A 15,272-nucleotide genomic window follows, 5' to 3' on the forward strand; every position below is an offset into this window, starting at 1 on the left:
TTAAACTAAAAATAGTAAACTGTTACCTTGAATAATTTATCTTCTTTTATGCTAAATTTTTGTGATATGTATGTTTAAGCTAAAATTTAATGATGCGAGTTTTTATGTTTCAAATTCGACTGTTCACTAATCAACATCTAATTTTACAGTAAATCCATAGAAACAAGTAAGATTTCGAAAAATAATTAAGTAACTTAATTATTTTTAAGCGTGAATTTATTGATTTATTATTTAGCGTGAATAAAGAAAATATTTAAAAAATTTATTTTTTAATATTGCATTTAATTGTAAGGTACTTCGAACATCAGAACCATTCAAGATGCATTTATGATTTATATCAATATCCACTTATCACAAATCTATAGCTTTTAAGAAGAAGAAATAGAACTAGGTTTATCTCAAACCTTTACTGCACTTCAAAATTCAATGATTTGTATTATCACTCTGGTTAGACAAGCTGTCCGTCAAACTAAAAATATACTACGTTGGACTATCATATTACTTTCGGCTTGGCCTAGAATATGTTTAATTGCTTAATTTATTATTAAGATTGACATTATTATGATTTCCTTTTTATTTATATTGAAGTTAATAAAAGAAATTTATGTTAGTTATGCAACTTCGTCTAACACAACTGATCGTGAAATGCCCGCTTGAAAAGGAAAAACAGGATGACTATGGAGTTCTGTGAGCGTTCCAAACATATATTATCGGATAAATGTTTTTTCTGTCCGTTCTGTATTCTTTACTTCAATTTTTATCTAGTTTCTTAAGCCTTCTGTTCCTTCGTGACTGTTAGTTTATCACGAGTAATCCACTACTGCGGATGGTAGTTTCTTCCTTAGATCGGTAGTCACCTTCCGACTACCAAACAGAATGCTTTAAATTCGGCAGAATAAATATTGAACTATTGGGTTTCATCTCCATAAAATCGAATTAAACAAACCATTCTGTCCACATCTATTCTTCTTTTCTGAGCAACAATCTTTTCGACGATTGACCCAGATAGTGGTGGTAGGTTGTTCGCCTTTTATACATATAGGATTTCTTTCAATGAACCCGGACCTTACATCCTTCCAGATAAACATCAAATCTTCCGTCTTTTTAAATTTTATTTTTAGTTCCTAACTTGAACTTCCTTAACTTATGTTATCACCGATTGCCATCCACAAGTTTTGCTTTTGTGCTACCACTACCTGATCATTTGCGAACAGCAGGTAGTTGCATACGTGACTTTGCCCTATTTTTACTTCCTAGTGCTATCACTTAATATTCCAATATGACTAGGCTGCTACCAACAATATTTCGATTGGCGTAGGAGAAAGTATGCATCCTTGTAATTCATATCAATCTACTTTGATCAACATGAATCATTAACCACTTCCACAATAGCTATTGTGTGTCCGAATTTAAAGCGCAATTCAACTTTAAGAGAAGGCCTTCATAACATTTTAACCCAATATTTTCGCCTTCCTAAGGAAATAAGATACGATCAGTGGACTAAGAATGCAATTTCATCAGGGCTATAAACGATCGCTCGCTCCTGCATTTGAACAATGATATTATTTATCACTATGTCCTCAACCTCGGTCAAGTGTTATCTAATATTAATTTATCTGTACAACAGGATATGCAAATCAACAATTTTTTTTTCCTCAAGACCTAAATTTTAATATATTATCGATTGAAATAGTTATAACTTATTATTTTAATAAGATAATCCATAAAAAAAAGCCTACGAAATTAAAACCTAGTGGAATATTAATTGCTCTTTTTTCAAAACTTTTTTTAATATTCCACTACACATTATTGGCAGTTATATGAGCTGTTTGGAACACACCCCTGGCGAGCCTCCTAAAGAGAGCTTTAAATATACTGGTCTTGACTTATTGTTAATATACCTCTTCGTTTCTGTAAGAAAGCTGCATTCTGAAGAAAAGGAGTCTTTATCTACCCTTTGAAAAATTAACATTCTATATGAAATTATTTAAATGTTTATTCTTTTTGACTGTTTTAGGTACTGGCTTTAGGGGAAATGTTAGACTTAATGTTTGTGATAAACTTAACCAAAAACATATTTCATCTATTAATATTAAATTTCCTTATTTTTAAATTATTACTAGTATCAATAAGAAAAACGCTTTTAAACCAAATCTAAAAAAAAAAACCAGGCAAATAAAATTTACGTCACCTTTAAAATTTGAGACAAATTGAAATGATTTATAGGGTAACATATTTTTAATTGTGTGGTCATTCATAATGTTAAACCATCCCCAAAATTAAAAAAAAAAATGTAATTAGTTCGTTTTGTTTTAAATAGACCAAATTCAGATTACTGGTATATGAATTCGGTAAAACAGGATCCACTAGTCATTTTAAATATCTTGATCATATATTAAAGTATCATGAGGATGTTGCGAAATCAGGTATTTAAGAACTGAAATTATGAATATAAAATACCTTTTAATGCCTCTCAGGATCGTGAAACACAAGTTTGGCTAAATATTTAGGAGTCTTGACAATGTTTGTAAGTGTAACATGATAGCCGCAAAAATTAATGATAGTTTGGTGATTATCTGCAAAATTTGGAGAGGAAAGTTAGTTATTAAAATACATAGAATTGCCATTCTATGAGTTGAAAAGCTAATGAAGCAATTATTCTCTTACGGTTAAGAACCATTAGGCAAAAATTACCTTTGAATTAGAAATTCTAAATCTAAACAGTGAATCGCATTTAAATTCCTAACTTCTTAGTTAACTCAATACAGTAGTTTTCAAAAGAATACGTATATTCTGTTACACCTGTTCATTATTGTTCCCAGGATCTAGCATGACTTTAACTTGTACTAGTTTTTCAAATGTCCCAATTGAGATGGCAGCTGATGTGTGCAACCTAGTGCTACCTCCTCATCGCAACCAAACAAGGTTATACATTACGTTCGTAAAAACTTTACCGTCAGCAAGGCAAAAATGTTTGATAACATTAATAGGATGGGGGAAATATGTAGTTGTCCAGCTATGCTGTCATTTATTCAAATGTTTTTAGTCAATGAGTTGTTTAATGTTATCGGATGAAGTGGCATCCTTCTTATATTCATTCATACATCTTTTATTTCAGTATTTAAGTGGCTAGCTAATAGTGCTTGCTATGTGAGCTCTTTTCAAGAACAATTAGATTCGAGGCTTTTACAAGTAAGTTTGTTAAAATGACTTCATCAAAAATTAATTTCACAAAGAGCTTTAGATGGATGACAAATTGTCACGTTCAGGCTTTATCTCCTATTTATACTAAATAAAGGATTCATTTGATTTAAGCGGTTTGTGTTGAAAAAAAAAGAAAACTAAAATGGAATAATTTATTTAATACTTGAATTAATTGTATTTTAATATGTGATTAAAATGTAGTTATCCCAGATAATTGAATTGTCAAAAAAAATGTCGTTCAGACAAGGATAAAGAATAAGTTAGCATTAGTTTTTTTCACTTCGGTTAACATTAAGTAATTGATAAGACCCTTTCGTGTCACTGACGGTGGGTTTAGCTCTCCTATTCTAAGTAAATGTTTTACGGTTTTTTGTTTGTTTTGTCTTTGAAGAAAAATTAATTCTATAACACCTTATTTTTCTACTTTTTTTTCAGGATACCTAAACATGTGCTTGAAATTTGTCACAGTAATTATACTTTTTGAAATATTAATAGGAAGGAATTTGACTTACTCCTTGGATATTCATAGATATTTAAATCCAGATTCAAGTCGACATGTACACAGTTCACGTGAGCAAGTTCAAATTGATACTAACAAGATTTATTTATAAGTTTTTAGTTTAAAGTAAATGTTCTCTGAACATATTTTGAAACAGCACTCAAATGTTTTTAGCAATTTAGTAAATTTTGACGGGCTTGCACTAATTGTGAATTTGGCATTTTCGAAATTTTTAGGTGTAACATACATCCTTCAGACGATGATTTTCCACAAGCATTTTGAGTGAACTTTTTTTTCCCTCTTTGCTGAATTTATTCCAGTATGATTTATCATCGATTAGTGAAAGAAAAATAATCGCCAAGATTCATTATTTCGTATGTGCAGAATTGCATTAAAAGTAGTTTAAAAACCATGGGAAAGAATTATTTATTGGTTACATTACGCAGGAAATTACACAGAAATCTAAAATTAAACTAGTCTGACTAGTTTCTTGATTTAGTAGTTACTAGGATATTAATTTAATTTTTAGTTTAGACAGATCATTTTCCTGATGGTAAAATTATTCGAAGCTTTTTGCAGCAGATTCACTGAATGTGTTTCTTGAAGGCAAAACTTAATAAATTATATTCGTTTTAGGGTTTGCAATAAAAACTTTTAAGCAGCTTTTTCTTCTAAATGAAGATGATTTTTCACTTGCTACGGAGTTTGCAAACACAGTATTTAACCGTCTTAATAGGCTTGAACAAAATATTATGAATGCTGGAAACCTAGTAAAAAATGGTACTCCCATTCAGAAAGAAACGCTGTTTTCAAGAGGTGATGACATAGCATTGAACATTTCTAAGGGTGCTTACATCAATCTTAAAGCGTCTTCACACATCTTGAATAAAAAGTAAGTGTTAATTATTATTGAATGATTTCTTTTGCAAATTTTAATAATTATTATATACACTTAAAACAAAATTATGAGATAGTTTAGGCGAGGAAGCAGTGCAGAATATTGATCGAAAACAAATAAGCTAAAACGAGCATAAAACATGTGGTTTTAAGCAAAACGTCTTACAAACATTTTAAATTATGTTTAAAATTAATTACATTTAATAATTTAAATAGTTACATTTAAATATCAATAGTTATTATGCAGGAAACTGGTTGGAAGCCTTAGTTCTATAGTTAGTTGAACACCAGAAGTAATATCTTTGTATATTTTACATTAATATATATAGGTTGTTAATCGCTAGGAAATTAATTGCACTAACATGATGTCAATCTTAAAGAATATTTTAACAGCTTTCGGTCAATATTCTAAGTTAAGAAAATCGAAAGGGACCTCAAACGGATATTTACGGTGAAAACTCGGAAGTCGGAAATTTTACGTGATCGCATTGCTTTTCTTACCGTTAGAGTAAATAAAGAATATTAAAATTTCCATTAACATTTGCGTTTATTAAGAACTTTTATTTTATGAACGGGTGATTTTTCATTTGTTCCTCAGGCATATGTCCATGAATTCTTTATCAAATTTCTCAATTTGTTCGGATTTTGTTATACTTTAAAAATCAAAATAGGCCTTAGTTTAAGTTATGCCTTTGCTTTGTTATGTGTAAAAAATAAATGATGGTTCTTGTGACAGAACTTGTTACCTTGTTATTCTTTTAATATGCATTACGATGTTGACATTTTAGAAAACATTTTCTTTTGAGGAAGACATATACACATACTTCTTTTTTATCGGCTAATGTTTTATTGATTGATATCTTAATCAATCATCTAATAGATGAAAAAACTCATCTAATTAAAGTAGTGTTATCAAATTCATTAGATAACTTCTATTTTTAAAATATTTGATAAAAAACTACTAAAATAATTTCTTTTAAATCAGCCAAAAGTAGAAACTAAAATTGAATGAAAAACAGGTTTTTAACACATTTCATTTTAGTTCCCAGACTGATAAAAACTTATATTTTTAGGAATAATCTAAGTGCAACATCTTTTTTCGAAAGATTCCAAAGAAAGCCAAAAGATGTAAGTGAAGATTCTGGTTGCTCAAATTATAAATATAGATCATATGATGGATTTTGTAACAATTTTAAATATCCGCATTGGGGTTCATCTTACACGTCGTACACTCGTCTGTTGCCTCCGAGTTATACAGATGGTATTTTTTTTTTTTTTTTTTTAATGTACATGATTGGTTAATTTTCATTAGTTTATGGAAATATTAATCTGTCTTTGCAGACTGAAGTGGGAATGGCTTAATTTAAGACAGATCCTTAAATACCTATTGCATCTCCTTGAAGTGTCAGTGTTTGTATATAGCATGTGAGTACAATGTGGAAATGTGAAAGAGTGTGTGTGATAATGAGCTAGAGTTTGTGTTGGATACGCCCAACCATTTACTCGCAGACAGTACCTTTGAAGAGCCTAAGTGAATATGTTGGAGGTATTAGCATGAGTATTGCTAGGCTGGATATCCTTAGACCCGCCGTAACCGTGAAAAGTGACTTGTTCTCTTATATGACTTAAGAAATTATTTGAGTACCTTAATCACATTACACCTTATTTTAAGAATGTTTATTGAATTATTTTCATTAGCTTATGAATTCATCTCTTTCTTAGAGAAGCATCAGAATATTTTCGCAGTTGTTACTTAATAACAATTTGCTGTAGTAATAGAGATCTTAGAGAATAGTTATCTAGATTTTGTTTATAGGTGTCTGTTCTCAATATCCAATAATGCCCAGTATTGTCTGTATTGAGGCTGGCCATCTATGTGAAAAGGCTCTGGTTATCAGTTGGCCGCAGAAGAAATGACCACCAATAATTAAAATAGAGCATAGAGCTAACCCTACCCTATAAAACTTAATACAAATACTTAATTGAAATCTCAAACGGAAATTTGTGGACGTTAGGGCCCTTCGTGAGTTGTAATTCCAAGAAAGAAAGAAGAATCGAAGCACGATGTAGAAATCAAGCTAAGACTAGATTTTTTTTTTATCTGTAATTGTAAAAAATATATGTTGAACACAAGTTGGTCATTAAAAATAAATTCAAGTTATTCCTAACTGGCTGCTTTCTGCTCTTAAAGGACTTTATTGGTCGTTACTAAGTGCTGAATGGAATTTTCCCTCCCTAGATTGCCTTTTTTAATTTCTGGAATCTTTGTTCATAATATCTGTGCAGAAGAGGACCGAGTTGGCATGGGGAGTTGTTATTTTCGGATTGCCCTTTCGTTTTTCTTACAGCTTCCTTAGAGCGTAGGTGGTGGTGGTCTCATCACCTGGGGTTGTAGGGTATGCATTTATGTATGCGTGGTTACATCCGGAACATGCGGGGACAGTAGACCTAAGTGGTCGCAGGGTTCGTAATTACATAAAAAGAAGTAGAACTAGTTTTCAAGGCCAGCTTAAAATTAAGAATATTAATTTTTATTAGAAAGTATATTATATATTACGTTTCTTCATTCAATTGCCAGTTATGTGGTTGCAAATTTGGGTTTTCTTTAGTTAAAGATGAAATCCCTTATTTTTGAAAAAAATAAGTTAATGATGGAGAATATTGTATCAGTTGGTTAACTTCTTTTTTGTATTTACTCAAAATTGACAACTTTTCTTTAATTTCAAACTTCTGACTTTAATAAATAAAAACATTTTGTTTCTCTCAGTTTTGTGTTATTTTAGGGACTCTTGAAGTAGTTATGTTCTTAATTTACCTACTTAAACGACATGAAAATATACACATGAATTAATTACCAAAATAAGGTCCTTTAAATTGTAAAATTTCTGAATTTTTGAAGGCATGAAAAATTTATTAAGAGAAATTTCCGGGTCTTTCTTTTTTTTATGTTCCATTTTTTTTTCATTATTTCAGAAATGTGGGAACCAGAAAAATTGGTTAAAGTACCCAATATTGGTTTGGAAATTGCAAAAAATAGGGGTACCTTTCCTATAAAATATACTTTATCTTTAGCTGGCTGGACGAATTTGGTATTATACGATATGGTACATACTGTTTCTTATAGGATGAGTAAGTGTTATTTATTATACATGAAAATTTGATATCTTAATATTTAATATTAATATATACATACATCTATTTATATATTAAGCTTACATTTACATAATGACCTTAATATAAAATATTTAATACTAGATCTAATCATAGATTTTTTTTTAAGTTAGAATATTAAGATCTGCTGGTTTCTGAGGGTTTTTAAACTCTCCATTTTATCTCTCATCTACTTCACTTCGTCCTCTCATTTAAGGTAGCGATGCTAGAGATCCCGGCTATGAGTCTTCACATTGATTGACTTCTTCGAATAATATTGGATGGTTATATATAGCGAGTGATCTTTTCTTAATTGTAGCGTCACAATCATTCTCTCATGATGAATGAGGGATATCTCATTTTAAGTCTTGTGTCAGCTTACATTCGTTATAAAGTTTAACTAAAGAAATTCTTTTTCTAAATTAATTATCATTTTTCACCTTACCCCTCACGTCTCTTAATGTGAATTTTTTTTTTTAACATTCTCTAAGGATGCGAGATTCTGTAGAAAAGTAAATCATCTTCATAAACTCAAATTTCTCTTAGGCTAAAAGTTTCCGTGTGGTTGGATACAAAAGGTATCTTAAGTATAAGAGAACCTTCAAGAATAGGGTCCTTTAGACTTGTAAGAAAAGGCTTGAGGATAGTTGTGCTCAAAACGATAGAGGGTGAAGGAAAAATTGGCACAAACATTCTGAATCTACTATTCAAAGGAAAAGCATATCTAAAGATGGAAATTAGGGGCAAAATTCAAATAGTTTCCACCTTTCTCACTCGTTCTCTATACGTTTGTAATATCTTAATTTGGGAATGTTTAAGATTGAAGTGCTATTACTTTAATGATAATTTTTAATTATTATGATTGCTAATAATATAACCTTATTTGTCAACAGTGCATACAGGTGCTGACATAGTGTGTTGTACACCAGAAAATAAAAAATTAATGCCACGTTACCGGCATCCACTTTGCTTGCCAATACTAGATCATCAAAATTGTATTAGTTATGTAAGATCCATGTTATCAAAACCTTTTGATCAAGAATTTGGTTCTGCTCAACAAATGAACGCAGCAACACATTTTCTTGATGGCTCAACAATTTATGGTGCTACAGCAGAAATTGCTGAAAGTTTACGATTAAAGAGTAAAGGACATTTAAGGATTCTTTTGGATGAACATAAACAGGGAGAACCTTGTTTATTGGCAGGTAGGCTAGTTGATTAACGCGTTTGATGTCTTGGGAGAACGCTTTATAAAAAAACAATTTTTTTTTTACAGCCTTCAGTTTTTTATGCCGACTTAACAATAATTATATTATTTTTTTTTAAAGGGGATATAAGACCAAATATGGATCCTATCAGCGCTACACTTCATATTATTCTTATGAGAGAACACAATAGAGTGGCAACTTCCTTGTCAGAAATAAATCCACGATGGGACGATGAAACTCTTTTCCAAGAGGCTAGAAGAATTGTTATTGCTGAATTACAACATATTACCTACACTGAATGGTTGCCAATTTTAACAGGTGATGAATAGAGTTTTTCCACGGTGTCTACTTTAAAAAAAAAAAAAAAATCTTGTGGCATTAATTACCATTAATGTTACTTTAAAGAAAGTTTTCTTAAAATGTGCAAAGTATATTTTTTAAAAATAACTTCTTACAGGAGACCATCTGCCTGGTGATTCTTATTCTTCTGACTTGGACCCTCATGTTTACAACAGTTTTGCTAATGCAGCTATGCACTTTGTTATGTCATTATTAGGAGAGGAATTAAGGTATACATTTAGAATATTGTTCTAATGAGCAAGTGTTACTCTTTTATTTATGTTTCATGTATAAGATTTTCAAAATTTGCCTTACTGCCGTTACAGGAGTATTACTAAATATTATAAATATTTTGAGTGCTTGATATTAAAACTCCGAAGGAAAGGAGTTAACTCAAAAACCTAAAACTTAAAATGGTCAATCTTCAGATCTCTTTTTCACAATTTTTGGTTATTTCGGCCTTACCTAACTCTGTACCACCCAGAACTGCCTAAGGCTCTTATATGTTAGTTTAATGAGTAGAATGCGTAGAGCAGAATTGTAATTTGCGGGTTGGTGCGTTAAACTCAAGTGGCTAGATCTTCCTCCATGAAAAATGAGGTTACCTACCATCTGGATAGATGTTCAGTGATGTAACCTTAGAATAATTAAGCGCATCTAGTGAACGTAATAAGGAAATGGTTGTGGAAGAATATAAAAGTAGTAGAAAACAATCTCCAGAGATCAAATATGATAAGAGGTTAGAACCAAAATATGCAAATCAGAACCGAGAAGACCTTAAATTACGCAGGACCAAATTGATCTGGTGCCGGCCTACTTACAGAATACGCTAGATTAGAAACATTGGCACACTCAGGTTAACTATCCCACTGTCCATCTTTTAATTGTGTACCTATCAACTACCTTGCAATCTCGAAGTTGAGGTATTTGGTATTTTTCATTTGATGCCTTGAAACCAGAGATCATATAACAAACAACTGGTCGGTAACTCCTGGTCCTTGATTGGACAAAGGAGAGATTTTACCTTCCACGTTCTTTAGGGTGTGTCATAAGCCATTTTTTAGTTGCAGTTTCTGGAAGGTAGGCCCTACCATTTGTTTCAATCTATCTAACGTAGACTAATAAATATTTGAAGAATTGAGAGAAAATTTATTTAGAAAGTTTTCCTTTTATTCGTTTTTATTTTATTTGACCTATATGTTACTGAATTCATTACTCTATTTCTTTATTTCAGTTTGTACAATGAAGAACGTACTCCAGTATCAGAAATTCCAATGAGATATTCATTTGGAGAGCATTTGTTTCAAGATGACAATATGATGGATTCGCTAATTAGAACGTTAGCTACACAAAACTGTCAAGCAATTGATCTTAATTTTCCAGAAGCAGTTAAAGATTTACATCAATTAATGGATTCTTAGTGGATTAATTAATAGTCTTTTGGTGCTTAAAATAGTTACTTTTTCAGGTTACCAAATACCTATTTAGTGAACATAATGAAACTGGATTAAACGTTATTAGTTTTTTGGTTCAAAGAGGAAGGGATCATGGCCTTCCTTCTTACGTAAAATTTCGAAACTTATTCAAACTACCTAACAAAAATTTCAATGCATTGGCAGATGATATATCACTCCGAGTGGGTAACAAATTCAAACTGTTAAAATTGCAAATCATTCCTTAATTTTGGCGAAACGTTTATGTCAATAAATTGGATATTCCCAGGAGAGGCAACAGCTAAAAGGAATCTACTCTGATGTTAATATGATAGATTTATTTGTTGGAGGGCTGGCAGAGTCTCCAAGAAGAGGAGCATTGTTGGGACGAACATTGGCAAAACTTATTAGCCTTCAGATGATGCGCACAAGAAATGGAGACCACTTTTTTTATGATAATCCTTCACAAACCTATCCATTTACTACAGGTGATTAAGCTCGTCTTGTTAAAATTGAAATACTTAAGAAGAAATCAAATACAACACACTAACTGCCTACATTTCCAACCTGTGCCCTCACATTTTTCAATTCGTAGATCTTAAATAATAATTTTTTATGAAAATTATTCTGACAGATCTTTTGCCAATTTGTTTTTGAATTATTTTCGATTCTTCATTCAAGAGTTAAGATAAGATTGTAATACAAGGGGCCATTGTAAAGTTCGGCACCTCCTCGCTAAACCAAGGTTTAGGGAAACTAGAAACAAACTTACAGGCAGGCTTTACAATATAAGACATTCATCAAAAGAGTTGTCATCTTCTCGGTTAGCCAATCAGCCTTATGGCCTATGAAGTCTGTACATGACTAGTATGTGTCACATTGGAGATCCTGGCCATATGTACTGATGTTGGAAACTTACGTATTTAATCTTGTAAAGATTGAGGATTTGACTTATTTGAAATGAAACAATTCCAAGTAAATCGTTCAGAATCATTTTCAATTTACTTTCGAGATAAAGTAAGCGTTGAGTATCAAGTTTCATGTTCAGTATTATTAAAATACAATTCCGGCTTTTCCAATACCTGCTTAGAAGAAAAAACAACTATATCGAAAGAAAGACAGAAACTTATTTTTACAATATTATGTTTATAGATCAGCTGAAGGAAATTCAAAAATCCTCTCTTGCACGACTGTTCTGTGATAACAGTAGAAATTTTACAAAAATGCAAACCGATGCATTTCAGATTTTTGATTTAAATAAGTAAGTTAAAATTTCTCAAGTAAAAGTTGAAGTTTATTCTGTTTAATTATTATTTATTTTTTTTAATTTCAGAAATAAACTAGTCAATTGTAAGGAAGAGACTGATATCAAACGTATAAATCTTAAATATTGGAAAGCAAAGTAATTTTTGTTTTTACTTTGAATTAGTTCAATTGTTTCATCGTTACTTATTATTCCATTGTTATATTCCATTAACCCAATAATGTAGTATCATCTAAATTGTACATATATCAATGTTTGCAAATGTATTTTTTTTATATCTACTTTTGTATTATGTACTAAAAATGTACAGTTTAATCTATCTTTGTATATAAATAAAATATACGGCTTATATTAAATGATCAATAAAAAAGTTAAAAAAATTTGAAGAAAATTAGTCAGCCGAAAGGGCAAACTTTAGAATTACATCTCTTAAGAAGAAAGTTCCACTTCCGCACAAAACTTAGGGGGCTTGTGCTGTAATCAAATTACTAACCACTTTAGCACCCTAGATTAAGCTTCAAACTTGTAGTTTCTCTTAATGTAGTAATGGTTGGAATAGAGATGACTGCCAGATTTTCTATTTTTCTTCGAAATACAATTTGCAGATTCTGAATGAGGATATTTATTTAAAAAATGTATTTAGCGAAGCATGACTAGGTGTGCGTTAGAGATAAGAAGATTTGAAGAACATCACTTTGCTTTATTTATGTTAACGCTTGGCAATCCAATAAGAAGGTTAGAGCGAAAATCCATCATCTGAAAGTATCATTTGTTTTTAAAGATTGGATAAGCATTTGGCAAAATTTAAAGACGGGAAGGAAAAAACTGTATTCAATAAATTTTGGCTCTTTTTTTATATATGTACTGTGAAAATGATTGGGTTCTGCATTAACAAATACATTTTCCAATTATTTCCTCGATTAAAACAGATAGATAAAATTACAGTTAACAATTAACGCTTGTAAATTTAGTTATTTTTCATTTTCGTTGGTAAAAGTACCATAAAAAAATAATTGAATAGAAAATTTTATTAATAATTTAATAAATTAGTAATTAGGCAACTAAAATTTTCGACACCTTTAAAGAACAAAATAATTACAATGTTTGATTGGTTTATAGTGGCGATGAGGTAAAAGTGGTAATAATTATTTTCCTATCATTTTATTCTATTTATTATTGGTGCTTCACTTCAGCAAGCAGCAAAAAATATGACATAATTAACTACTGACATTTTTTTGTTAAATAATTAAAATAATTTTGGGAAACTGGAAAAAAATATAAATTCCACTCAGCATCTTAGCGCCAGACCATTTAGTAAGAACTTAATTATTCATTTTGAGGCACTTAAGAAAACCGAAAGCACTCAGGAATCCTCTAAAAAATAAATTTTTACGGACAGACTGTCAGTTCTTCATGTGAGCAGTTAGATTTTCAAGTTTCAAGAAATCCTAGGATATGGTTTTTGAGTAAATCGCAAAAACCAACACTCCTGGTCAAGAATTTATTGCTCAATTATTTAGAATTCTCTTCTGGAAGGAGTATAAGTAAAAAGGTCCGTCCACGACTTCTAATTTGTAGTTGGACGTGAAGCCCGCCTAAAAAATAGGCAATTACTACTACCAAGTAAAAAGGCCATTCAATAAATATTTTAAGTAAACAATTTCTTTAAAAGAGGTACAAAAATTCATTAACGACTTGAATAAAAAATTGTCAAGTTCTCTTCATAATTAAAATTTCTTCTGTGATGTGAAATTTGTAAGTTAAATATAATTAATAAATAAATTTTTTATTCAAATAATAAAACTTTCTCAAGGGGATTGTTTATTAAAGAGGTGTTTTGCTGGTTGATGAAGACATTAAAAATTACAGCGGACCGTTTGCATAATAATAAGCAATTCGTTTTTATTTAAACAATCCTTTCTTCAAACATTACAATTTTTAAAAAAAGAACTTCTATTAATTTTTATTTCTATTGAATTTTTTACAATTTACATGTAAATCTTCAATTCGTAGGATAGGACTAACTTTTCAAGTTTTTTCCTAACTTTGAACTGGTAAACATTTCATTTTATTTGACGATTCTTAAGTCTTAGAGAATATTTAGAAGGAAATTGACTTTTTATTGATTAGAAATTGAATGTTTCAATGAAAACAACAAACACTTCACCGGTTTTGGAGTTTTTCTTGTTTAACTTGCACACCAGTTCGTTATTTAATGCATTTCCATTTGTATACATTATTATCATTGCATAAATAGAACTTAATTTGTTATTGAAGACTAAGAAGGAGACCTTGTGGATACCCTAAAGCCGAAACTGTTTGCGGCTTCCATAAAAATGTACTCGTGGGGCCATCGAGGATGGTTAACACAAAAGCAAACTCTCTACTGAAGAGATGTGATAGGAAAGAAAGATTTTTCTGGAGAGAACTGACCCGCTCAACCTCCTTCCTTGGCATAACGAACGTTGAGCTGAGGAAGATTACTTCCCGATTTACAGGCAAGTTGCCTCTTTAGGGAAGCTTATACTTAGGTGGCACAAGTTACTGAGCTGCTGTGTAGGATGTGCGGCTAGAGGGGCAGAACTCCGTACCATATCATTGGAGAGTACGCGCCAAATTGTGAATATTGGGATAAATTAAAAGAAGAGGAGATGGCTGGATTGCCTCAGGGTTCGAGGAAGAGCAAAAGTTCCCTAATAGTATGAAAACAATAAATGAAACACATATACTCAGTTGAGATTGCTTTCATATCTAAGTAAACGTTTGTTTCATCAAACATAAATGAAAAGCAAATATTTTAAAATGAAATTATTATTCCTCTTCGTTGACAATCTAAAGTATTTTTCTAAATCTTTTACTTTTTTGTTCTTTTTTTAAACAAAAATTTTACAAACACAAATTTTGTGTTTTTCATTTAATTATACTTATATAACATTACAATATTTTGATCAGAAAATAATAAAACTGAAGTTCTGATCTTTCCTAAAATGTATAAGTAATACACTTAAATTTATACAATATAAACTATAGTAATGGAAAAGTGATATCAATAAAGTATTAATTTTGAAAGACATTTTCTAAAATTCTTCCTGTAAAATTCATTTAAAAACGCTTTAGTTCCAGCACTTTTTTCATATAGCCCAATAAACTGCACCGTCTTATTTGCAACAATATTCTAATGGATTACTAGAAATTATGACAATTTTGGAGGCTGAGAAGAATTGCCTATCTGAAAGACATTTTAATGAATGGTTTTCCTTCCTTGTACTAACGGTTTT

At 30.7% G+C, this 15,272-nt stretch overlaps 2 protein-coding genes across 10 annotated transcripts in view; one reads left to right on the forward strand and one right to left on the reverse strand.

Moving 5' to 3' along the window:
- The window catches only part of LOC141454385 (uncharacterized), a 30,790-nt gene that overhangs the window by 13,526 nt on the left and 1,992 nt on the right, over positions 1–15,272 (reverse strand). For 6 of the 9 annotated variants that reach the window (XR_012458682.1, XR_012458681.1, XM_074128545.1 and 3 more), the window contains exons 1-2: positions 2,695–2,836; positions 2,461–2,576 (exon numbers count right to left, since the gene is read on the reverse strand). The exons of 1 other annotated variant lie outside the window; for it this stretch is intronic. The gene's annotated coding sequence lies outside the window, so the exon portion shown is untranslated. Of the gene's footprint in view, positions 1–26; positions 186–2,460; positions 2,577–2,694; positions 2,837–15,272 lie in introns of those variants that run through there. 2 more of the 9 variants (XM_074128541.1, XM_074128542.1) reach the window with 2 other exon arrangements.
- Positions 2,823–12,373, forward strand: LOC141454382 (salivary peroxidase/catechol oxidase-like). Its single transcript, XM_074128534.1, has 14 exons — positions 2,823–2,925; positions 3,119–3,192; positions 3,640–3,774; positions 4,340–4,595; positions 5,674–5,861; positions 7,574–7,729; positions 8,644–8,955; positions 9,079–9,276; positions 9,416–9,527; positions 10,532–10,685; positions 10,766–10,933; positions 11,020–11,218; positions 11,883–11,991; positions 12,064–12,373. Exons 3-14 carry the CDS (start codon positions 3,651–3,653, stop codon positions 12,134–12,136), a joined length of 2,049 nt encoding a protein of 682 aa, XP_073984635.1. The 5' UTR covers positions 2,823–2,925; positions 3,119–3,192; positions 3,640–3,650; the 3' UTR covers positions 12,137–12,373.

The sequence above is a fragment of the Rhodnius prolixus genome, unplaced genomic scaffold (assembly GCF_049639745.1).
Source record: "Rhodnius prolixus isolate KJV_2025 unplaced genomic scaffold, Rpr scaffold_9, whole genome shotgun sequence".
NCBI classification, from domain to species: Eukaryota; Metazoa; Arthropoda; class Insecta; order Hemiptera; family Reduviidae; genus Rhodnius; species Rhodnius prolixus.